Below are 24,747 nucleotides of genomic sequence, written 5' to 3' on the forward strand. Positions count from 1 at the left end.
GAAAAACTAAGACAACTGGTCTTTGTGCAAAAGATTTGAAAAGAGTAGAATTAACCATTACCATGCCAATCTAGAGTTTTAGTATCAAGTTATTGGTTTTATCCTATTACTATTTACTGCACATGACTCCAAGTTTACATTTGTAATAATGAAACAGAAATCCTGTGTTAGGATTTGCTATGTCTTTTTGTGCTAGTTCCTATGGAAAGTTGAATGGAAATTCAATATCCACAGTGTACAACACCATATAATCATAGAATCATATTCAATTCTTCTGGAAGTCTGCATGTTGCTGTGCACTGATTCCAATCTATTTTTGTCCTTCTTCAGGCAAAGAGGGTTCCAGATTTCCTCTGTAGTAATCATCTTTAAAATTTTTTCCAAGTAGTTTTGCTAGAGGTGAGAAGATGGAACAAGCCTAGATTATCAGAAACAACTTTGACACCCATTCTAATCCACGTTATAGTCAAGACTTTGTGTTTTAGTCTCAAACAGTTAGTGTTCATTTGAATTCTTAAATAAACATTTAAAGATCCTTTCTTGTTCCAAGAACATTACAGTATTCAAAGGGCAGAAATATGGTTTGTGCTGCTCTTACTCCTCTTCCATTAGGCTGTGAATCCTGCTGCTTTTGGAAGTGTTCCTTGAAATCTCAGCTCAACTATCCATTTCCTATGAAGGAAGCAACCAACAAAATTTTAGAGTAGAATGACTTTGTAAAGGAATGCAGAATTCTACCCTGAGTTGTACACATACAACATATATTCACAAATTAATCTGTTAAAAACAGTGGCACATGGCTGCTATTCAGAGTAAAATAACAAAACTTGACATTTGCAGAATGCAAGTGTCTTGCATATTCTAAAATTATGGTCTCTTCCTTATATAGTCCTAACAATGTGCTTTATCTTTGAGCAAATTTGCATATGATATTATGCAGAAGTTCTTCCAGAAATACAGAACTAGAAGACATACTACTCAACCTGTTTTCTTTTTAGTGAATGTTATTTCTTCCTTAAATAAAAATAAATACTCTTAGGCCTTCATTGCTCTTATCTTTTGTCTGCTCTTAATTCTTTCTACTTCTATCATTTTCCTACAAACTCTAATTGAACATCCTATATTCCAATTTTGTTCTCTTCCCACCTGTATTTTAGAAGTTTAGATTTTTTATTAACCTAATCTCTGAAAAATCCCTTAAGGAGCTGTGCTGACATTTTCTTACCAGTTTCATTTTTCTCTTCTCCATACTGAGGATATTTTAGTCTCTTACTTCATTTATAGTGAGTTTTTTAGTCTTACTCTGCACGTAGTACATGACTATTAACCCTTCTTTCTCCCTGCTGACTGTATATTTTTATTCAAAAAAGGAAAAAATGTCTGCTTGTCTCCTCCCTTTGCTAACAATTCCCCTGTGCTTCATGGTACTATCTTGTTTGCTTAAACTGTTTAAGTGAATAGTATCTTAAATTTATGTTAAGAAATTAAAAACTTCTATGAGCCATGACTTCTACAGATCTTGTACAAACCTTGCTTACCCTTTATATCTTTTCTATTTTCAAAAAACACATTTGCAAAACTGATTCTAAAAGCTGGAGATAGCCTGAGGAAGCAGGTTGCTATCTCAGTCTCTCAGCCTTTTAGGATCAGTGTGTCTGGGGGCAAAAGGATCATCACAAAGGCCAGTTTTCTTTCTTACAGAGTAACAGAGATTAGTGCGCATTCTAGGTGTGAAGATTAAAGTTCCTTGTGATGGGAAAAAATAATAATAAAAAATAGGAAAACTGACTGACACTAGTGGTGATAATTACAATCAGTACTTATCTTTCTAAACTGTCTATTCCAGCTATAAAAAAAGCTGCAATGTTAAATTAGAAATTTTATTGTGATAATTTAACTAGTTTTTTAGTGTCTTTGATAGCTTTGGTACTTTTCTTATTTTAAAATTATTATATTGAAAATATGTATAATTGTCTGAATGTACTTGCATTCACTGAATATACATACAGTTTGGTGTCAATTACATGCACCTGTGGAATTTGAATGACATTATCTATATTTGGAGAATTTGTTATAGATTCAGGAAGAGAAATATGAAGCAGAATTCTAAATGCTAAAAATCTGCTTCCACAGTAATACCTGGTATACTGGTGGGCTAGACCATTCAAAACCTCTGATACATTCCAGCTGAAATGTACACATATATTGTTCAAATAAAAAGGTTTTCTGGACAGCATGAGAATCACGTGTGATAGATCAATTTTAGTGGTTGTTGTTGCTCTTAATTGAAAATAAGTGTCTGGAATGTGTTCATATTTTAACTAAATTAGAGAAAAATGTCCCTAGATCATATGTTGATTGTTCGAAAACAATATTAAATAATTTTGATACAAAAGTATATAGTGGTGTGCAGTAGTTAAGCGCCAATCTTTAGCACTGAGGGTAGAAAATGTACCATGATTAGACTGGATATTGTAAAGACTTCAGAGTTCTTAAAATTGTAATTCATTTTGGAATTAAAGGTCAATGTTAACTGTTCTTCTTGGTTTATCTGTTGGGGTAGTAAACACATTTATTATAGTGGAGCGGTACTGATTTACTCCAGTGAAGCAATAAGTTTCTCAAGCTCAAAACATTACTTCTAGACATAGTTAACGGGAGCTAGTTTTGAATATTGAAATGCACTTATAACAAGATGGAATGTGTTACTTATGTGTTCATTTGATTGAAGGAGTCTCAACAACAAAATAACTATTTTTTTTTAGCACTCTCCACAAAAAAAGTCTTCTACTCAAAGACAAGATCATTCATCAATTAATCTTATTGCTTGCTGATATCTTTTTCAATCTTGTATTTGTCAAAGTGCCACAAAAATACTCAGTAGGAAATTTGTCACATTCATCTCTCTGAGAATGTTTTTACTCACCTCTGACTTGTCTCTGCTGGGATAGTCTACTATGTACTCAGTGACAACCTGTTCATTAAGATATTAGCACTTATGGCTGCCATCAGTGACTACAGTTGAGGAATAAATATATCATTATTTAATATCCACAGGACTCCAGCATTTAGTGAATAAGTATGCAAGATTTCTTATTGTTCTTTTCAGAGTATCCTTAGTATTCACCTGACGTATGTCTTTCCAATACTATCAGAAGCACAGAATTTACCTCTATAATTTTTTCTCTTCTTTCTTTGCTTGTTATATACCTCTTTCCTTCCACTCCAGCCTGCACAATTGTGAGCTGTGCTTGTCCTTCTGCTTTGCCCTTGTCCATCTCACCCACTGGCTTCTGTTCATCATTCATTCTGCCCTTTACCTCCCTGGTTACTCTGGTGCTGCATCTGCAGCATTTGGGGCTTTACTAAAACATAGATGGCAATTAATCTCCCTGAGTTCATTCACAAAGAATTACATTTTATAAACTATTATAATTTCACTGGAAGATCAAAGTTTATGTGAACTTATGTGCAGCATTAATATAGATGCTGCAGAATACTTTAATACCAACACTGTCTTCAAAACCAATATGTGATTAACTTGTTACTGTTTTAATATATTTTCTTTAAATATAGCATTCTTAATAGTTATGTTGCAATGCAATTCTATCTGACTTCTTAAAAGGTAGTGGAGTGAATATTTCACTCCTGTCATTTATTTTTTTCTCTTTACATCATGTGAGATCCTTTCTCCTTGCAGTAATTCTGGCTGTTTCATCTCGTGTAGCCTGATCAGTGGAGATTTTCCTACTTGTCTCTGTAGAGAGTATATCAGGAAGAAATTGATTTCTATATTTGGTTAGTGTGTAGCTAATTATATTTTCCTTGTAGAAGGCTTAAATGAAAGTTATTCCTTTAGTTGCACATAAGGCTGAGGAAAAAGCAGAGATCTTTTGGTACTCTTTTTGTTATGAGCAGCTCAGTGGGAGGCTCAGCACAGATGGTTTAAAGAGCTGTTGCAAGGACTGTGAAATAGTCTCTGGACTTCTCCAAAGCCTTAATCCTGTTAAGGCAATGTTGGCTTGTATTTTCTACAGCACTGAGCACGCTGAGGTCTGTGAGGAGCTGTTTGTGGCATAACCCCCATACTTCAGCCTCTGATGGAGGTCACGCTTTATAAGGAGTATAATATAAGAGTTGGAAGAGATCCTACGGCATAGTCATAAAGTTGCTGTTGGTTTCCTACGGTAACTTAACTTTTGTCAGTAATGGGAAGATAGGCTCAAAACATCATTTCACTGTTAAAACAGTGTTATACCAGCTGAATTAATATCATCTTTGCATCATCTAATACTGTCAACACTGCTAAATTTATTCCACCATCTTGAATAGTTTCTGTATCTATTCCATACAAATATCAACTTAGCCTGGTTTTCACTTGTCTATAAAATGTAGTGATGTGGAAAGAAGTTGAGAGGACTTTGTTATTGGGAAATAAAAGAAAAAAACATATTCTTTCTTATTCCTAGAACCTGTCTGTTATTGCCCTGTGAAAAATGCTAAAACAGATGCTAGCAGCATTCATTTATTATACATTCCATCCCACCCCTCGCCAGCTAGGTCATAAGTTTAACTGAGTTTTTATGAGAATAAAGCAAGCTTAAGATGCATTCATTGAAACTGTTGTCACACTTCTACATCTGAAATATCAACTGAAAACTTGAATCTGACTTTGAATCTCTTGAAAACCGTTCAAATTCAAAGATATGTTAATGGGCTGTCCAGCCTTGTTACTGTAAATTGTGTGTTGAGAGTTATCTCTCTCAATACAGTAGTAAAAGGAATACTAGAGAAAATGTGGGCCCACTGCTGAATGTTGGGGAGGGAAGAGGCTTGCACTAGTGATGGAGGATACAGAGAAAGCAGAGATGCTCAATGTTCTCTTTGCTGCTAAGGTCAGCCCTCAGGAACCCCAGACTAGAGAGAAACTCTGGAGAAAGGAATACTTTACCTTAGTTGAGGAGGACTGGATTAGAGGTCATTTAGGCAAACTTGATGTGCACAAATCCATGGTCACTGATGGGATGTACCCATGAGTGCTGAGGGAGCTGGCAGATATTATTGCTAAACCACTCTTCATCATCTTTGAAAGGTCATGAAGGGGTGCCTGAGAACTGTAAAAACAAAACAACAAAAAACAACAGTCCCACTCCAGTCTTCAAAAAAGGCAAGGAAGGGGATCCAATCAGCCATCCCTGGAAGGGTGATGGAACAGCTCATCCTGGATGTCACCTCTAAGCATGTGAAGGAAAGGAAGGACTAGTCAGCATGGATTCATCAAGGGAAAATCATGTTTAACCAACCTGATAGCCTCTATGATGGAATGAGGGGAGAGCAGTGGATGTTTTCTACCTTGACTTCAGCAAAGCTTTCACTACTGTATCCCACAACATTCTCATATGTAAGCTCAGGAAGTATGGGTTACATGAGTGGACAGTGAGGAAGATTGAGAACTGGCTGGATGGCAGAGCTCAGAGGGTTGTGATCTAGTCCAGTGTAGTTGGAATGCCTGTAGCTGGTGGTGTCCCCCAGCAGTCAGTACTTGGTCCAGTCTTGTTCCATCTATTCATCAATTACCTGGATGAAGAATCGGAGTGCACCATTGGCAAGTTTGCTGATAATACAAAACTAGGAGGAGTGGCTGATACCCCAGAGGGATGTGCTGCCATTGAGAGGGACCTGGACAGGCTGGAGAGTTCGTCAGAGAACAGCCTCATGAAGTTCAACAAAGGCAAATACAGGGTCCAGCACCTAGGGAGGAATAAGCCCATGAACCAGTACAGATTGGGGGCTGACCTGCTGGAAAGCAGCTCTGTGGAGAAGGACCTGGGAGTTCTGGTGGACAGCAGGTTAACCATGAGCCAGCACTGTGCCCTTGTGGCCATGGCCGTTGGTTTCCGGGGGTGCTTTAGGAAGAGTGTTGTCAGCAGGTCGAGAGACCTGGCCCTCTTCTCAGCCCCAGTGAGGCCACACCTGGAGTACTGCATTCATTTTTGGGCTCTCCAGTACAAGAGAGACATAGAGACTAGAGAATGTCCAGCAGAGGACTATGAAGATGAGTCGGGGGACTGGGGCATCTCTTTTATGAGAAAAGACCAAGAGAGCTGGGTCTGTTTAGCCTGGAGAAGAGAAGACTGAGAATGGTTCTTATCAATGTATACCAATATGCTATGGGAGGGTGTCAAGAGTATTGGGCCAGATTTTTTCAGAGGTGCTCAGCAACAAGATAACAGACAAAGGGCACAAACTGAAACAGAGGAAGTTCCATCTGATATGAGGAAAAATATCTTTACTGTGAGGGGGAGAGAGTGCTGGAACAGCCCAGAGAGATTGTGGAGTCTTTTTCTCTGAAGGTATTCAAAACCTGTCTGGACATGATCCTGTGCAATGTGCTCTAGGAGACCCTGTTTGGCAGGGGGTTTGGACTAGATAGATCCTGAGGTACCTGTCAACCTCAACCACTCTGTGACTCTGTATCTTTTGGGTGACAATTAAAAGTGTGATTCTAAAGAACTGTTATTAAATAATTCTTTTCATAACAGCAAAGATATTGATCTTTATGTCTTGAGAAACTCAGTTTGGGTAGTTGTTTGAAGCATGTCAAAATTCATCTTGCAGGTCTCTGGCTTTTTTTGCATTGTACTTTTAAATAAGCTGTTTTATCTTGACCTGGACCATATGACTGCAATTACTAACACCTTAAGCCTGCACATTACTGCTGCCATATCATGTGGATAAACCAAAAACTCACCTTGGCTAGTTTTTTAGAGAAATCCAAGCATGAAATATTGAAAACTGGTGACCCAAGGCAAAGGTCACAGGTTTTTTCCAAGCTTAGAAAATACACTTAGAGAAGAGAGGTCCTTTCAAGTATCTCTACACAAATCTTTGTCATGAGAGAACATTTAGTAGGCAGCATCTCCTTGTAGAAGTCATGAACTTCTGGACGGTGCTAGGCAGGACAATCAGCACAGCCCAATTAATTTTCTTTTTAATATCTTTAGCCTTCTGGGCTCTGAATGGTATACTCTGAGCCATTCTTCCATTTCTTGACCTTTGGGTCCGTGAAATAATGTTTTTAAAGCCTCATTGTATGAGAATGTCAGATGATCTGACCTTACTGATTTTGAGAAGAATGTTTCTTGTTTGAAGTTAGGGATCTTTTTTAAAGACTTCATTATTATGTGTCAGACACTTTGTCTGTTGGGTAATAAGCAGAAAAATAATAATGAGGAGAAGATAGCAGTGATTGGCATTGCAACTTGAGAACTACCTGTACACATAGTAAGATTTATTGAAGACTGTGACAAAATACCTTGTCTATAATGAAGTCAAACCTCAGTGCTAGGTGCACTGTGTGACTCAAGGGATGTTCCAGGTACTTGTTTCCTTTTTCTTTTGTTTTAACTTTGCCACTTTATCTGATGAAAAATATATATTTTTTTCAAATTATTCTGACAAATTGGTCTCTAACCTACACAAATCATTCTTTAACTTTTTAAATTAAATGTCCCATTTTTTTTTTCTATCAATGCTATTTTATTCCAAAGCTCACTCCTGCCCTCAGCTTCAGCTGTTATTATAGGAAATCAGTGCTTAGGCTGACTCCAGAGTAGAAATGTTGCTGCTTAGAATCTGATTAATTCACCCTGAAATTTCAGAGTCAGCTTTAAACAGTTATGCAGATAAATAACTTTTGCTGTTCCTATACAGGATTGACATCTTCAAGTATGTGATATATGGTGTAGCAGCTGCATTCTTTGTATATGGCATTTTGCTGATGGTGGAGGGATTCTTTACAACTGGTGCCATCAAGGATCTCTATGGGGATTTCAAAATCACCACTTGTGGCAGATGTGTCAGTGCCTGGGTAAGTGGATAAGACAACTTTTGTACTTACAACAATTTCATCATGATTTGTATGTTTGTAGTGCATTGTGATGTTATTCATTTTTATTTCTTTAACATTTTCTGATACTTCAGTGGTAGCAGCACATTGCTATGAAGAATCATAGCAATGGATAATAGAGTATTAGAAGTGCTCTCTATACTGGTTAATCAGAAAGTAACTATAGTTAGGAATAAATTAATTCTAACATCTGATTAGGAAAATGCATTCTCAGCAATATAAGCTTGTTGGGCCACAAACAAAAGTTTATAATGCCTTCATCTGTAGTAGGCAAGAAATATTTTTCTTACTAATATTTTCACTTTTAGTTTAGAAATCTTGCCCATTCCTCTTTAGGACAAGTTGAGTCCTGTCATCAAGTTTTGTTTTGTTTTTAAGTGAGAAACAGCCTATTATTTCCTCCTATATTATCTCTGGTTTGAAGATACTATTGACTTATGACCCTGGAAAACTTCATTCAAAAAATTCTAATTTGAACTTAAACAAAGGTTTCTCAAAGTGAAATGGCTGACTATTTGGGTCTGGGATTATTTTAAGATCTCCAGGTGGGCCTGTAGAATATCAGGTAAGTTATTACAATTTTTTTTTTTTTTTTTTTTTTTTTTTGTGTTTGAGTATTCTGCATCTCAGGTGAGAGGCCTGGACACTTGGTAGCTGTTGGAGCTAGATATTTCTGCAAAAAACATCAGTATCATTACATCATATATTCTGATGAAAGATAAATGGTTAAATGTAGCCAGCTAGCTCTGGGTGTTAAGGTACACTGGACAGCATGCTATAATAACAATAACAATACTAATAATAGAGTTTATTATCATGCCCTTCCAGAATTGTCAGAATTTATGTTATAAAAATGTAATGTTTTGAAATTTGAAAGCATTTCTTTTTATATCGTCAAAAATGTTGGGTTAAAGTTTCATCCGAGCAGTTGTATTTCTACTTTTTATTTATATATATATACATATATATATATATATTTGTATCTTAGCTTTCAAAAGATGTACATTAAGTCTCCATATAAAGATGTTTAATCTTGTGAGTTGCACTCACTAGTACTATCTTCTGTATATTAGTGTTTAGGAACCTTGTATTTAAATGTGTGAAAGAGATTTTTCTGCCATTGAAAATTATATTGGCTACCTAAATGTCTGTGTGCTTTTTTGTCCATGTTTTTCAAGTGTTTAAACTAAAATTTGAAATTTCTGAAATATTTACAGATTTTGCTTTGCAAGGAAAACCATGAGAGATTCACAAACGTTTTGAAAAAATACCTCTGAGGGATGTGAATGTGTCATTTCATCTTGTCCTAACCAGACAAGTTATTCTAGAGGCAGTGAAACTGCACCATATTGACATTTGATTCTTTGTGTAACAAAAGGAACACATTTCAGTGCAGGCTCAGCTGGTTTTCCCACCCAGAACAGTTGCATCATTTCTGAATGCTAGAAATGAAGCTCATATCTCAAAATCAGATACCATATCTGGGTATTCTCATGGCAAAATACCGACTTGTCGGACAGCTGCATCTTCCTTCTGATTGAATACTACTGTATCTGATGCAGAATGCTTCTTCATACAGAATGCTCCTTCATTTATAGCAATAGAAAAGCTCTCTCTAATAAAGCAGATATATTTTTGGGTCTGAACTCCCTTAATCCAGTCTTCATTATGGAAAGCATTTAACAACAACAACAACAAAAACTCCTATTCACATAGATGCTAATGAATGCTTTAAATAGCTCAGCCACTGACAAGAAATGGATAAGGTGAGCTTCATATGTTGACCTGACCTTTCAAATTGCATAGTTCAAAACCAAAATCACAAATTATTGTCACAAATGATCCAGAAAGTAGCAGAAAAGTCATTTTCAGAGGGAATATGTTACGACACAGATGTATCCCCCCTCACTTGGAATGCCTCTGAGGTTGCAAAGATAAGGGCCTATGCTTCTTCAGTAGTTATAGAATCATAGAATGATTTGGGTTGGAAGGGACCTTAAAGACCACCCTGCCATGAGCAGAGACACCTTCCACTAGACCAAGTTGCTCAAAGCCCCATCCAACCTGACCTTGAAGGCCAGGGAACCTTCCAGAATGGGGCATCTCCAACTTCTCTGTGCAACCTGTACCAGTGCCTCACCACCCTTAGAGTAAATTTTTTTTTTTCCTAATGTCTTATCTAAATCTATCCTGTTTTAGTTTAAAGCTAAATGACCCCCCCCCTTTTTTTTCTTTTTGCAAGTGACTATATATATATATATATTATTTTTTTTTTCAGCAAAGATAATGGCCTTTAATTCTTATCAGTTAGTTCTTTTAAATTAAGCACTTCAGTCTACTGTCTGAATTTTGGTAGGATATATCCCACTTTAACCCTCTAATTTAAGTTTAGGTAAATAATGCTTGCTATCTAAACACTTCTAGAAATAGTAAAAATAAAATGTATTGATGGTTTTATGTTTTCTGGAAGCCTTGTTAGTTCTGGATACTAGAACAGTGTTATAATTTCTTTAGAAGACTGGCTTCCTTGTAATCTTCTGTGTTTATTCTTGAAATAGGAAGGAAAAGCCCTAGCAATAATTCAGGACAAGGCTGAGTGGTTATTAAGTGTCTCTCTCATTTTTATGCCATTACTTTTCCAACTTCTTTGTTAATACAGATATGATTTCTTAAAAAGAACAGTGAATGTAAGTTTTTTCTTTTTATTTCTCTGTCTGACATACTTTGTAGAAATCTTCTGCAATGAGCTCCAAAAATTGTTTTATGTTTATAGATGGCTTCAGTCTGTCTTATTTCTGTAATCTTTTTTTTTTTTTTTTTTTTTAATGATTATTTTTTATTTATTTTATATTTCCAGTTTTTCACAGTCAGGGATATCACACTTAAAATCATAATTTTGTTTGATCATAACAGAGATCATTTATTGCCTGTAGGCTTCATTGTTTCCTTCAATAGAGTGTCTGAGGCATCATAACATGCCTTGCTAGCAGCTTGTCCGATTCTCTTGTGCTTGTTGCTCGCTGACAGAATTTGTATTGTTGGTGATAAACTGGACAAAATTGTTTTAGCATTAAACTGTGCTCTAAGTACATCTTTCACTTTGAGGACAGCATTTTTCCTTGGCATGTAAGCCCAGTCAATAAGCAATTTTTGTTAATGGAACTGTTTCCTGAAAACGTGCTGTCATATGTTTCCAAAGTCTGCTTGACTGTGGTACCTGTTAACCTTTCTGCACAGGCTCTGTCTTTCCATTATGAGACATCAAAAATTAGTCAAGCTGTTAGTTTTATTTTCCCCAGGTTTAGATCATCTTTCTCAGTTTTAACTTGAATACTTCATTAGATGATCATCACTGAACCTTGTTCTCACCTGGCTGCCTTTGTCTTTTTCACTCCATGTAGACATCTAACTCTTTTTATAGTTCTTTAAACATGTGAATGTCAGTGGCATTATCATAAATTCACACTTCAGTGGTCGAAGGTGCATTCTTTATAAACTCTCTGTGCTTTCTGGCCTGTTTGTTTCTCAGTTCTCCCACAGAAAACTTCTATCACCAAAATCTGCCAAAACCATATTCAGCTTTTTGTTCTTCATATGAACTGCATCTTGCTATTGGTGTCTCATAAATTTATAGGTGTATTTTCTTGGTAATAACTGAGAAATGTTTTCTGCGCCTGCTGTCCCAGAAAAGGAAGAAGGGGGTAACCTGTAGTATTTTGTGGACTAAATTTATTCCCTCACTGCTTGTATCCTTTTAGTCATGTGTAATGATTAGCATTCAGGTTAAGCTGGTTAGGCCAAGTCAGCAACACGAAGTATTTTTAACAATATACTTCTTTCATCTGAAGAGCTTTAACAATTTCTAAACATCAACTAATAAGTTCCATCATACTGTGGTTATGAATAAAATCTTAGTAGCATGAGCAGCAATAAAAAGATCCTGCAGTCTCAGGAAGGTAATACTTCTCAAAAGTGTGAATGGTCACACTTTTAGAATCTTCTGGCTGATTAAAAGCTCAGTCACTGACTTTCACTGCTTGGGAAGCCAGCCAACAAAAAAAGGGAAGCTCCATAGTCCTTGATTCTCTGATAGGCTTCTCCAGTCTCAAGCTGATCACTGAAAAGAAGAAAAAGAAGAGGAAAACTTTGAGAATGTGAAAATGTAAGCATACACATTTTGAGAAAAAGTAATTACAAATGTCAAACAAACTATGAGAAAGAAGTGTTTTGAAACCATCACTGTGTTAGAAATAAAATCCTATCTGGAACACTGCAAAACTAGACAGGAAATTCTGCTGTTGTTAAACAGCAGATAAGGTCCAATGCTCTATGTAGGACTTCAGAAATCTATCAGACTACAAAAAATGACATGTTTAATGTCATTTTAGCTAATGCTAAAATTTTTAAGTAGCGTAATGCTACAAAACCATCAACATAATAAAGAAATTTCAGAAATAATAAAATCAAATATATTGTTTACAAGAAAGTAGCACAGGGATAAATCATAAAATCTTCAGGGAAAACCTAGTCATCCATCATTGCAGATTGATCTTTTTAAAACTGAGTGCATTCTCATGGTTATGTAGTTATGTTTATTTACAAAGCAAAATTTCAATAACATGAAAGAAATTGTTAGAAAATCTTCTTTTTATATTTGTGATGCAGCTGTGTAATTTTTCTCCCCCACTTCTACCAGTAAATCAATTCAGAGTACACTAGAAATGTAAATATTTTTATAGGCTACTAACTCATTTAAAAGAATGAGACATCATGTCTGGAATATTTTAACCTTTAAGGGAAGGAATTTAAAGGAATTATAGAAAAAAAATGCATGCAGCCAAAAAGAGGAAAGTAATGGTGATAATTGACTTTAATTTTATCATGATCAGTTTTTCATCCATTTAAAATATTTATGAAACATAAGTGTTTAAAAAACAGTCCCATTAAATGCATACTTCAAAAGTTTAAATTTTAAGGATTTGATTATTTTCTGGTAACAGATTTTAACAATCTAGAGAATGTCATATTGTCAACTCTTTACTATGTAAATGAACTGCAATTAAGCAAACCTGAGAAGTTATTTTGGCTGTTACAGTCTGCCCCACTATTAAAAGAAATTTGGACTAATATTGCAATATTACTGGCTTTTTTTTTTTTTCTTCTTTTTCTTTTTCCCTTCTTGAAACAATTGACTTGAATGCCAGCCAAGAAGAATCAACTACACAAGAGTAATAACATAGCATGAAATGTAACCATGTTTCAACAAGAATCTTGGAGCTTTGCCTAGGAATATAACATGTCAGAGATAGAGAAGATGAACATGTTTTGTAGAGGCAATAATAAAAGACCAACAAGTGCGTATTAGGAGTAGTGAGTGTGATATTCTAGAACAAGCAGAAAAGACTTTGCAAGTGTGTATGTTCCGTGATTTATAGCACATTTAGCAGTACTATCAAAAAATCAGTCTCTTTATTCCAGTAGCATTATATGTAAAATGAGATAAGTGGAAATATTCGTGTTTCATCTTTTCCTTCTATTCAGGAATGAGGCATGAGGCATGAATATAGGAAATGCGAGTTAGCACAGAATGAAGAATACTAGGGGAGTCCATTTGGTTGTAAGCTCCTTAACAGTCCTTAAACATATTTAGATTTCTTAAGAAGAAAGTGTTTGAATGCCAAGGGAGGATGGCTAGGATGACAAACAACGATCTGTAACATCTTAAACATTGATATATCAGTGAGTTTAAAGATATCTGTATAATTAGGTTTTTATTAGCATTGAAGTCAAACCTATAGATGATTGAATGCAAGTGTGACATTAGAGAGACAGAGCAATTTAGAAAGAAATTGAAAAGATCTTCCTGATAATGCTTATGGTTTGCCATCTGCAAACTGCAGAAGAGAATTTCTAAGCCTTTGAAGAGTTTTGGAAGGAACATCTTAGATCATCAAGCTGAAAATAAACAAGAACATTTTATAGGTGTATCACAGTAGATAATAAATCTAAACGAGATATAAACACAGCAAGGCATCCATCTTTTCACAACTCTTTGGGTTTAGAGCTCATGTCAGGGAGTTCATATAAAACGAGTATGACTAAATTAAGAGCAAGTATAAACGTTAGTACTGAGTGGTTTGCAACAGATAAAATTACACAGTAACAGGTTTTTAGAGTTGAGCAATTTTTCAGGCACTTCTGAATTTGTTGCTATGTTTCTGTATATATAGATCGATACATTTATTTTGTAGTGAGCAGCAATGTCTTCATACAGTAAAATGTCTAGAGTAACAACTGAAGTTTACTTTGTTTGCATTTCAATCCATCTCTTTGTAGTAACAGAATTTTTAAACATTTTGTAATCTCTGTCTCCATAGTGACTGAAGCAATCATAAAATGTTTCTTTAGGGAGTATTAAAATATTTTTAACAAAACTAAAATAAGACAGTATTAGAAAGTCAATCAATATGCTTTTCATGGGCCCAGTATCCATAGATTTTAAAAAGAAAGGAGTACCTGAAATCAGGTTATTAAAACTGACAGGGTTTTGTTAATGTTTTTGGTGGAAACAGGATTCCACCCAGCTGTGACTGCCATGAAAGTTGTGCAGTATACATATCATTTCAGAATGTACTATGAAATCTCCACTTATCTGTGGAGGTTTTATAATAAAATATTTCCAAAAGGGTTGATGACTTGCTTGCTTTGACGTAAGCTGTTATTAGCAATGGAAAGCTTGTAAAACCTGGTGGGAGGGTTTTACCAGCCGTGAAGGTGATACAAGAATAACTGCTTCAAAGGGTAAAGATTTGTTTCATTAGCGTGATTATCTACTTCAGTTATTCTTGTTTGTAAAATGAATTTCGCCATTGTTTCCACTTTATTTTGTGTGTTTGGCTTCTTACAGTGAAAACTGAGCTGACCAGAGAAAGTCATTTTCACTACAAATAAAATACACAGAGTAGAAAAGAACAAACTGTGGTACCTCTTAAAGATAACGTACTGCTATTTCATGAGTCTTTGGCTTGTCACATGTTAGAATGCTGCTTCAAAGGAGAATGATCCCTATGAATCTCAGAGACTGAGTTCTGAATTTAATTCCTAGAATGAACAGGCTCCTGAAGTATTTCTCATATGCCTTCTGGAGCAAAGAGAGTAGATTAAGAAGGAAATTATTAAAAAATATATATGTTTTTGTCCGTCACCTGTGATTTTTAAACAAAAATATTCACAATTTCATTCAACTATAACAAGAATTTATAAGCTAACTTCTCCTGTTGCTAGAATATAATAACTTGTGCAAGGTAAACCTTTTGTATTTTACTGCTACTACAGCAGAAAGTGTTCTAGAACAGAAAATGTGTTATTGCCCAGATCACTGATAGCATTGCTTCACTAATTATTGCTTCACTGATAGCAGTAGTAGCAGCTTCCAGGGAAAGATATTAACTTCCAATAGATTTAATATGGAGTTTTGCACTTTAGATATGTGAAAATAAGGAAATTTCTTTATTTTATTATGACATGGAATTAAGTGCATAATTGGCCACCATCTCATTAGTAAAATGGCTAAAGGAGGGAAAAATGAAGTAAATGAAGTTCTTTTTTTTGTAATTTTTTTTTTTAAATTAAACCAACATTTGATCCCCTTTTTCTGAGCCACTAAACCAAAGACTCATATTTTTAAAGGAAAATAAACAAGCATGCAATTCTAAGTAGGCAGTTCCTGTGACTCCCAGCAGTGATCATCTGACAGATTTCTGTTGTTCTTATTCTATGCCCCAGGGAAGTGTTTTTTTTTTTTTTTTTTTTTTTTTTTTTTTTTTTCCTTTTAAGGCTAATGAGCCCTGTTTTTTCCTCTTTGTTATAGTAGTGCTTTGCATTATGTCAGTACAGATTTTTCTTCCTGTTCTAGACTATGGAGAGATAGAGAGAACTACCAATATTAAACTGGAATTGTTACTTTCATATTAAGCTTGATCTTTTTATTCCTTTTGGTGGTAATCACAGACTGGGAAGATTCCTGAACTTGTGTGGATCCTAGTCTTATAAACAGGAATAACGATTCAGTAATATAACTAATATAAAGGATTTATTTCTGTTTGTTAAATCATCATACAAGTTCTACACTAAGTACTGTACTAAATTTCTTAAATGTTATTCCAAAATTTCAGAAAAAGGCTCAAAAATAAGGCCTTAGATTTACCTGCTTTTGACAAACTCATAGCATATGAACTGAGGAAGCTGTCTTTACCTTTAAATTACTGCTAGAAAACAGTAAACTGAGAACATAAAATAGTAAACTGAGAATTTATAGTTTGTTCTGAGAACACATGGAGAACATTCTTTCTTATTTGTTGCTTCTACTTTAGAAAAGCTATATGCAACTCTTTAGCTTGATAATAAATTAAGATCAGACATAACATTTCAGTTGAGAATTCATAGCCCTTAAGTGAATCTATATTTCCAAGTGAATCTATACGTGAATCTATATTTCCAAGTAATTTTCCAAGTAATTACTTGGAAATGAGTGTCTGGGTTGAACCAGATGTTGGCTCATCAGCTGTAACATGGAAAGAAGAAAAAATGCTTCTCTTCTTTATTCACCTTCACAATTTACTTTCTTGCATCCTTCTGATAGTTACTTTTAGTGCTGTAAATTCACTAGCTTTTCAAACTACTGCTGAAAGTCTCATCTACCTAGGGACAATCAAGAAAATTAATCTGAATCAAATTTGGAAATGGATTAATTAAACTACATTAAAACCCTAGGTAAATACACTTCCTCAGAATTAAAATGGCTTTTAGTTAATATTCTTTGGAAGTGAGTTAAGATAAATCAAATTAAGGTCTCTTTAATAATGCTTGACAATGCCCATCCCATATCATCAAAGTAATAAAACTTCCTCACCTAAAATTCAAACCTTTTGTTGCTTTGGGTTGTTTTGCCTGAACAGGTCCAGATGGACAAACTATGCTTCTAATGATTTTCACTACTGTTTACAGCACTTTGCATCTGAAATTATTTGGTTTCAGTAACTAAAATCTGCATTTATATTAGGCTTTTCCCTTTCTCACCTGATGTGAGAGATCTTGCCTTAGACAGAAATACAAAGTGGTTTGTATTTTCCCTTTATTTACTGCTTAAAGTTTATTTTTAAGCAGATTGTGGACTGGCTTATTCTGCTTTCAAAAATAGACCTTATTTCCTATTCTCGGAGTCAATGTTTTTTTGTGGCAAGCAGTTACAAAAAAGTCAGTGTGCTGATTTTTTTGTTTCAGCAGTCTGTTTAGATTCATCAGCATTTCTGAAGCCATCAAATCTTGGTGCTATTTGGATTCAACATTTAGAAGTTGACTTACCTTCCACGTTTAACCATGTAGCATCTTCGTATGCTTTCCACAGTATAAGATGAGAAGGTAATTTGTTACTGATGAATGTGTCTGGTAGTTGTCTCAGGTTAGCAGCAGAGTAGTAATGTAGCATGCTTACACATTTACAGAGGCAGGGTATGCCAGCAACTACCAGCCCAGAAGGCAAAGAGAGTTCAATGCTTCCTACAGGCAGATACATGCAGATTGCTATACTCTGGAGGCTCAGGGCTAAAAAAAGAAAATGTGTAGCCTTTGGAGAATATGTGTTACAAAGCGTATCATTTAATGTATTCCTTACTAACAGCAGTAAGCACCCTAGTTTGTTCACTGTGACTAATTCTCTTGTATTTCTTTCTTTCCCACATATGTCTAAATATAGTAACAAAGTGACAAATAGATGGTCTCACTGATTCAATGCTAGTGAGATTCTGTGATATCCATGGATGACTCATTTTTGTTAAGACACAGATTTTAATAGTGAAAACAAGCACAGTGTATAGTATTTCATTATTTCATTATTTTGTATCATGAAAGATTGCAGTAAAACCAATCACAGTAGTCTCTTGTCTTAAAGAAGTAATGATGGGAGAGATGTAAAGTTATGCTTCACAAAGCATGCAATACTGTCAGTACTTTAGGTGTGGTGCTTTGCATCAATCATAGACCCAAGAATGACAAGATGTGGAATAAGCTTGCATTTCTGGAAGTATCACTGCTTTGTTCTTCAGAAACATCACGTTAGTGCTCTGTCATTCACTTTGATCACGTCATGATTTGATTATCAGACCCAAACCATAATGTAAACAAAGAAAAAGATGAAAACAATCAGAAATGCCTTTTTTTTTTTTTCTTTGTGATTTATTTTTTTTTTAATTGTGTCAGTTAAATTTTGACTTACCACTAGTTTTGTTTTTCCCTCCTTTTCTACAGTTTATTATGCTGACATACATCTTTATGTTGGCCTGGCTTGGCGTTACGGCTTTCACTTCTCTGCCTGTTTACATGTACTTCAATCTGTGGACCATTTGCCGAAATGCCACTTTAGTGGATGGAGCTAATCTCTGCTTGGATCTTCGCCAGTATGGTACGTGCAAGATTTCACAATAGAAAATGTCATGTTGTTTTATTTCCATGTATCTGAAATGATCCGCTTCAATTTTTCCAAAATGCTTGTTTCTACCATTTTACCCACAAATCAAGGCAGTATATCAGTCACTGCATTTTCAGGCCTGATGAATATACAGAACAATACATATAGTAACTCTCTGTGATGCTACTGGAGGAAGAAAGTGGGACTACAGGATGAGCTACGGAGTTTAAAAAAAAAAATTTGCAATATAGGCATTCATGTGTTTGTGAAGGATGGGGAATTTGGACAAAAGGGGGTTTGGAATCTTAAAAAGTCTGAGAATTCTTGGGGTGGTGATGATAACTCAGTTCTGTTCCGCCACAAGACTGACTTAAGTCTAGATACTCTGGTCTTGATGGTTTCTCAGCCCACAAAGCTTTGTTGAATCTTATTCTTGTCGGACACGTCTGTGAGTCTCGTTCCTTTTTTTCCTTCACCTAATATAAATGTGTGGTATGTTTTTAATTGCTCTCAAGATATAAAACTACTGGATTACATAAGAATGAAGGAGTTTGGTTCATGCTGAATATTTCACTTACCCTGAAACAAAATAGTTCAAAATTATTATTTTCTTGATGTTTTCTTGAGGAATTTTTTAGATTTATTTATATTTGCCTGCCCCCTCCTGCACCCCGATATGACAGGTGAAAAAGTAATTGTCTGCACAGATCTCATCAAAAGTATTTGTACTTCTCTCTGAGCTTTTGTTTTGCTATTTTTTAAAAACTAATTTTATTGAAAATGAACATATGTATACTTACATGTAAAATGTAAGTTCTGTGACTATATCTGTTTCCTATAAATTCAGTGTAAAATTTGCTCATCCCTAACAAGAAATAAAAATACCGTATTTCATGATTGACCAGTTACAGCAATTTTTCTTCATGCTTTGATTTTGTACATGGACATTAGCTGAAGTAAGCAGTATAAATTCTGTTTATTCTATCTGATAGAAACTGTTATTAAAATAAAGTATGTGTTTGGGTAGTGCTGTTTTTTTTATATAACTTTTGAATGAAGCTTTGTACAAGATCAACGCATCTGAATACAATATACAGCACATTTCCCAACATGAGGGTAGAGAATATTTATGAATATACTGGCATGGTAAGTGTTTACACTGGCTGCAGATTATTTTCTGGTGTTTTGATTATTGTGCTGATTAAAATCTAGAATAAAGGAATAAAGGTGCTTTAAAGGTGCTTTTTTTTTTTTTTATTATTATTATTATTGGCCAAGAAATTATTGCCTACATGTTTCCTAATAAGCTTTTACTAAATAGTTGATGTGTTAATTTTATGATGACTGATTTTAGGAAAATTTCATGTTGTTGTTAAATAATTTCTGTATAGGAGCCAGGAATTTGTATTTCTTAGCAACCTACTTCAAAGCCAAGAAAGCTATGCGCTAGGAACACTAAATACCGTGAATATCTATTCTGCTCCAGGTATTGTCACAATTGGAGAGGAAAAGAAGGTTTGCACCACATCAGAAAGTTTTATCAAGATGTGTGACTCTAATGAGGTGAGTAAATGTGATGATGCTTTTGTCAAACCTGTATAGGAAATAACTGATATATATGTCTTCTCACTTTTTATATTCCAGTTCTTCCTAGAACGATAAAAAATTCCCAGTGGAAAATATAGTCATCAAGTACTTCTCCTGCTCTTTTACTATGTACTGGATTTGTTCAGTGTTGTTTCTCCAGCCATTAGTTTTCTAAATATCTTTTTTTTTTTTTTTTTTTAAGAATTCCATTGTCATGTATATTTTTACTGTGATGTTTTTGAAAGCTAATGCACTTGCTGCACAATGAAGAGGTCTATATATGGAATCTCTATTTGAAGATCTTGATTACTGTTGTGACAAGAGAATAATGTTTTCAAATGGATTTGACCAAATTTTGCAGTGTGTTAGGATAATAACTCCTCATACATTTTTCTTTGTAGTTTATCCTTTAGGCAAAGGCCTCCCATTTCATTGCAGCAGGGTTTTTTGGTTTTGTTTTTATATGATCAGGATGAAGATAGGACAGACAAAATAATGCCTATATAAAACAAAAGGAGAAATTAAAATCTCAATCCCTCTGAAGTCAGAAGGTGCTTCACTAAATGTTTCACTGGGTCTTACTCTGAATAAATATTCCTAGCATGAAGTTACACAATAAGCCTTCTTTTATACCAAAAGCATCTATGTAACCCTGGCTGTTCAGTCAACAGTCACTATGTTGACTTCTGAGTAAACCAGATCACTGAAATGAAAAAGAGATGTAATTATTTAGTTTGAGATGGGATGGGGAAGGTGGTCAACTTTGATTACTTAAGTAAATTGGTTTCTATTAAAGCACCGTGCACAAATTTTACTGGAAAAATTGGGAGGGAATTAAATCAGTATATGAGGCTAGAAAACTACAATGACTGAACTGTGGCTTTAGTGGATGTCACTGCCACTAAAGAAACTATAGTACTGCAAAAATATTTATTTTTTTTTAAAGTGGCTCTGTTTATTTTTGAATAATATATTCTTAAAATGTTCTATGACATTTTTTCCTTGATATGAGTATTGTAACAACACAGGCATGTGTACAATGTCATGTAGTAATGTCAATCTTTTGGAAAAAGTATTAGCAATCATTATTTATGTAGTAGCAGGAAGGTAGTTATTTGCTCTATGTTATTCAGACTTTTTGTTCAGTTTTCGTTTAATGTTACCACCATAAAAGTTCCTTTCTTTGTCCCCCTCTGCAGCTAAACATGACATTCCACTTGTTCATTGTGGCACTTGCTGGAGCTGGAGCAGCAGTCATTGCTATGGTAAGCTTCCCAAAACCACTTATTTCCTTTGTCATCTGAATCACTAATACATTCTGAGTATTGCTTAGTATCAGTTACTCAATTTACCTGCTATTAGTATAATATATTTCTGTAATTCAATACTACCTCTTATATTTTATTTTTTATTTTTTAATTTATATTGTTGGATTCCCTTTGAAGTAGAATACCATGACTACCTCTTTCAATACAAAACACTGTCAAGTACCTAAGAATTTTTACCTCTCTTTTGTTGTATTCAAACAAGTGTCTGAAACCCTGTGTCTCTCTCATGACCATAATAATATCCTTATATGATCTATACTTTCTGGGTATTCATAGGATTACCATGCTGTTATTTTAAGAGCAGGGTCCTTTTATCTGTAATGTACATGCATGTGAATGTGTCATCTTTTCTTTCAGGACTAATTTCTGCCATTTTATAACAAAGATTGCCTTGGATTTGACAACACTCTTGCCAATGAGAATATTACAGTGAGAAAAAAAGTCTGTGAGCTAGTGCCCTGATTGTTAGAGGACACATAGCCAAAAGCACGACAGACACCAGCAGAGTCAGATCATGCTCCATTTTATTGCCCGAATAGCCTAACTTTTATAGTGAACTTAACAGGGGTGGATAGTGTTTTCACACAAGATTATTGGTCAAAAGCACTCAGACAAACAACTAGAAGAAAACATCCCCACCTGCAAGAAAACAACCCCCCTTGTGATTAGCAGTCAAGAAAACAACCCCCTTGTGATTAGCAGTCACGTAGATCTTGTCCTTGAAGCCAGCTGCTGGTAACAGTATTTTTCTGCATTCCTCAATTGGGTGATGTGGGAATCATTGTCGTGGGAGCTTCTCATAGTTATTCTGGTAGCTTGGATTGCTCAGCTACAGCAGGCCATAAGATTTTCTAAGGCCTACTCCTGGTTGCTTAAGGCAAGCTCAGATCGAACAATTGTTCCACAGACTCATGTCCACGGCCTGTATGCCAATTCCCAACACCTGAGCAAGAATTACTAGCGCAACAACACATCATCAGTAGGGTAAAACTAACAGTCTTTGTCTGCTTTGTAAGCCCAAACATCAAGATAATTTTAGAGTCGGTACTGTATGGTCTAGGTTGCTACGGTACATGTTGGTACATGGAAGGAAAAAGTACTATTACTCTGCACTGATGCATTTCGTAAGAGAACCTTTAGTGGTGGTGATTGCTGTTCCTATTGCTATTGATATTTTTTCACTGAACCCTAAAGCCATACATTTTTTGTTCTCCCTAGAATTACATGTATAAAAAGAGACAGCCAGAAAATATTCAATGAAGCTAGTATTCCTGTTGCATTACTGATTTTTTTTGGCTTTCCCTGCCGTATTTTCAATGTTACATGACACCCTGAAAACAAAGCAGAGAGAGCTGAAGGAAGAATACATGTTTTTAAAAATTTGTTGTTGTGGTTGTTTGTTTCAAATCATAAATAATATGTACAATAGTGTAATGAGCGACTTGGTGAGGCTATTGGCTCTGGGACAGACACGTTCTGCAGCGGAGTGGGGGATCAGACAGACAGGGCTAACTTTTCTGGCACAGAGCCCACTGGAGGGAGCCGCCAGGACCCGGCAGCCCTCATGAGAGGGGTGAACGAGGCAAGAAGGAGGCGTAGGTGGAGCCAGCAGCGCCCCCTCCCCGGCTGTTCATAAGCTGCCCATAGGGAGCGCGAGTGACCAGCAGCATGGCGACCAGGATGGGCAAACAGGGCGTGGTGTGGCAGAAGGGTGAGGCGCAGCAGTTTGCGCAGGCAGGGTGAGCAGGAAGGGCAAAGCGCTCCCCCCCGCCCATACGAACACCTCCTCTAATGGCGGTCTACTGCTAACTCAGCTGCAGTGGTGTACACCAGGCACAGTGTGCTCTCCAGGAAGTCTGTACACACCCAGACCAACTGCCTGCTCAAAACTGTTGCAGTTCAGGTCTCCGGGTGCAGGGAGTGCCTGAGCCTGTTGCTACCACCTGTGGGGGGCAAAGAGACTGTGTGCGTGAGGTGTGAGCAGGTGGATGACCTGGTCCGCCTCGTGGCAGAACTCAAGGAGGAAGTCGAGAGGTTGAGGGATATCAGGGAGTGTGAGCGGGAGATAGACTGGTGGAGCGACTCCCTGCAGGGCCTCAAGGAGAGGTATCGAGGTGAGACACCCCAAATGGGGGTGGACCCCCTGCCCTGTTGCTGTTGGGCAGAGGCAGGGGGCCTAGGAGTTGAGGAAGAATGGAAACAGGTCCCTGCTCAACATTGCAGGTGATGCCCTCCCCCACCAGCCCCACCTTCCCAGGTGCCCTTACGCAACAGGTTTGAGGCCCTGGAACTTGAGAAGACCAGTAGCTGAGGAAGAGGTAGAAAGTCTTCCCAGGAGGATGCCTACGGCGAGGAAGTAAACTCCACACCTCAGTACTGCCTCCACCAGGACAGAAAGAAGGGTGATTGTTGTGGGCGACTCCCTTCTCAGGGGAACAGAGGGCCCTATTTGTTGGCCTGACCCTACCCGTAGGGAAGTCTGCTGCCTCCCTGGGGCCAGGGTCAGGGACATTGCCAGAAAGCTTCCCAACCTGGTTCTCCCCTCTGACTATTATCCTCTTTTAATAGTCCAGGCTGGCAGTGATGACATTGAAAAGAGAAGCCTGAAGACCATCAAATGGGACGTTAAAGTCCCATCAAAATGGGACTGGGACAGTTAGTGGATGGAGCGGGATTACAGGTGGTGTTTTCGTCCATCCCTACGGTGGCAGGGAGGGGTACAGAGAGGACACGGAAAGCCCACCTGATAAAGACATGGCTCAGAGGCTGGTGCCAACACAGAAATTTTGTTTTTTTTTGACCATGGGGCGCTTTACTTGGCACCCAGCCTGATGGCCACAGACGGGTCCCTATCTCTAAGGGGAAAACTGATCCTGGGCCAGGAGCTGGCAGGGCTCATTGAGAGGACTTTAAACTAGGTGTGAAGGGGGACGGGGCTGAAACAAGGCTTGTTAGAGCTGTGCCAGGGGTAACAATGGCAAGGCTGGGAGAGAAGGCAGTGGCCCAACTGAAGTGCATCTACACTAATGCACGCAGCATGGGTAACAAACAGGAGGAGCTGGAAGCCATCGTGCGGCAGGCAGGCTACGACTTGGTTGCCATCACAGAAATGTGGTGGGACCACTCTCATGACTGGAGTGCTGCAATGCCTGGCTATAGGCTCTTCAGAAGGGACAGGCAGCATGGAAGGGGTGGTGGTGTGGCTCTCTATATCAGAGAGAGTTTTGATGTCATGGAAGTTGAGGCTGGGAATGATAAGGTTGAGTCCCTATGGGTTAGGATCAGCGGGAAGGCCAACAAGGCTAGCATCCTGGTGGGGGGTCTGTTATAGACTGCGAAATCAGGATGAGGAGACTGATGAGGAGTTCTACAGGCAGCTGACAAAAGTTGTGAAATCATCAGTGCTTTTTCTTGTGGGGGACTTCAACTTCCCAGATATACCCTGGAAGCACAACACA

General features: G+C 36.8%; 1 protein-coding gene across 1 annotated transcript in view; it reads left to right on the forward strand.

Moving 5' to 3' along the window:
- The window catches only part of GPM6A (glycoprotein M6A), a 111,592-nt gene that overhangs the window by 77,717 nt on the left and 9,128 nt on the right, over positions 1-24,747 (forward strand). The window contains exons 3-6 of the mRNA XM_032187288.1: positions 7,714-7,870; positions 18,215-18,368; positions 19,861-19,937; positions 21,161-21,226. Coding sequence (XP_032043179.1) covers positions 7,714-7,870; positions 18,215-18,368; positions 19,861-19,937; positions 21,161-21,226 — 454 coding nt within the window. The remainder of the gene's footprint in view (positions 1-7,713; positions 7,871-18,214; positions 18,369-19,860; positions 19,938-21,160; positions 21,227-24,747) is intronic.

This window comes from Aythya fuligula, chromosome 4 (assembly GCF_009819795.1).
Source record: "Aythya fuligula isolate bAytFul2 chromosome 4, bAytFul2.pri, whole genome shotgun sequence".
NCBI classification, from domain to species: domain Eukaryota; kingdom Metazoa; phylum Chordata; class Aves; order Anseriformes; family Anatidae; genus Aythya; species Aythya fuligula.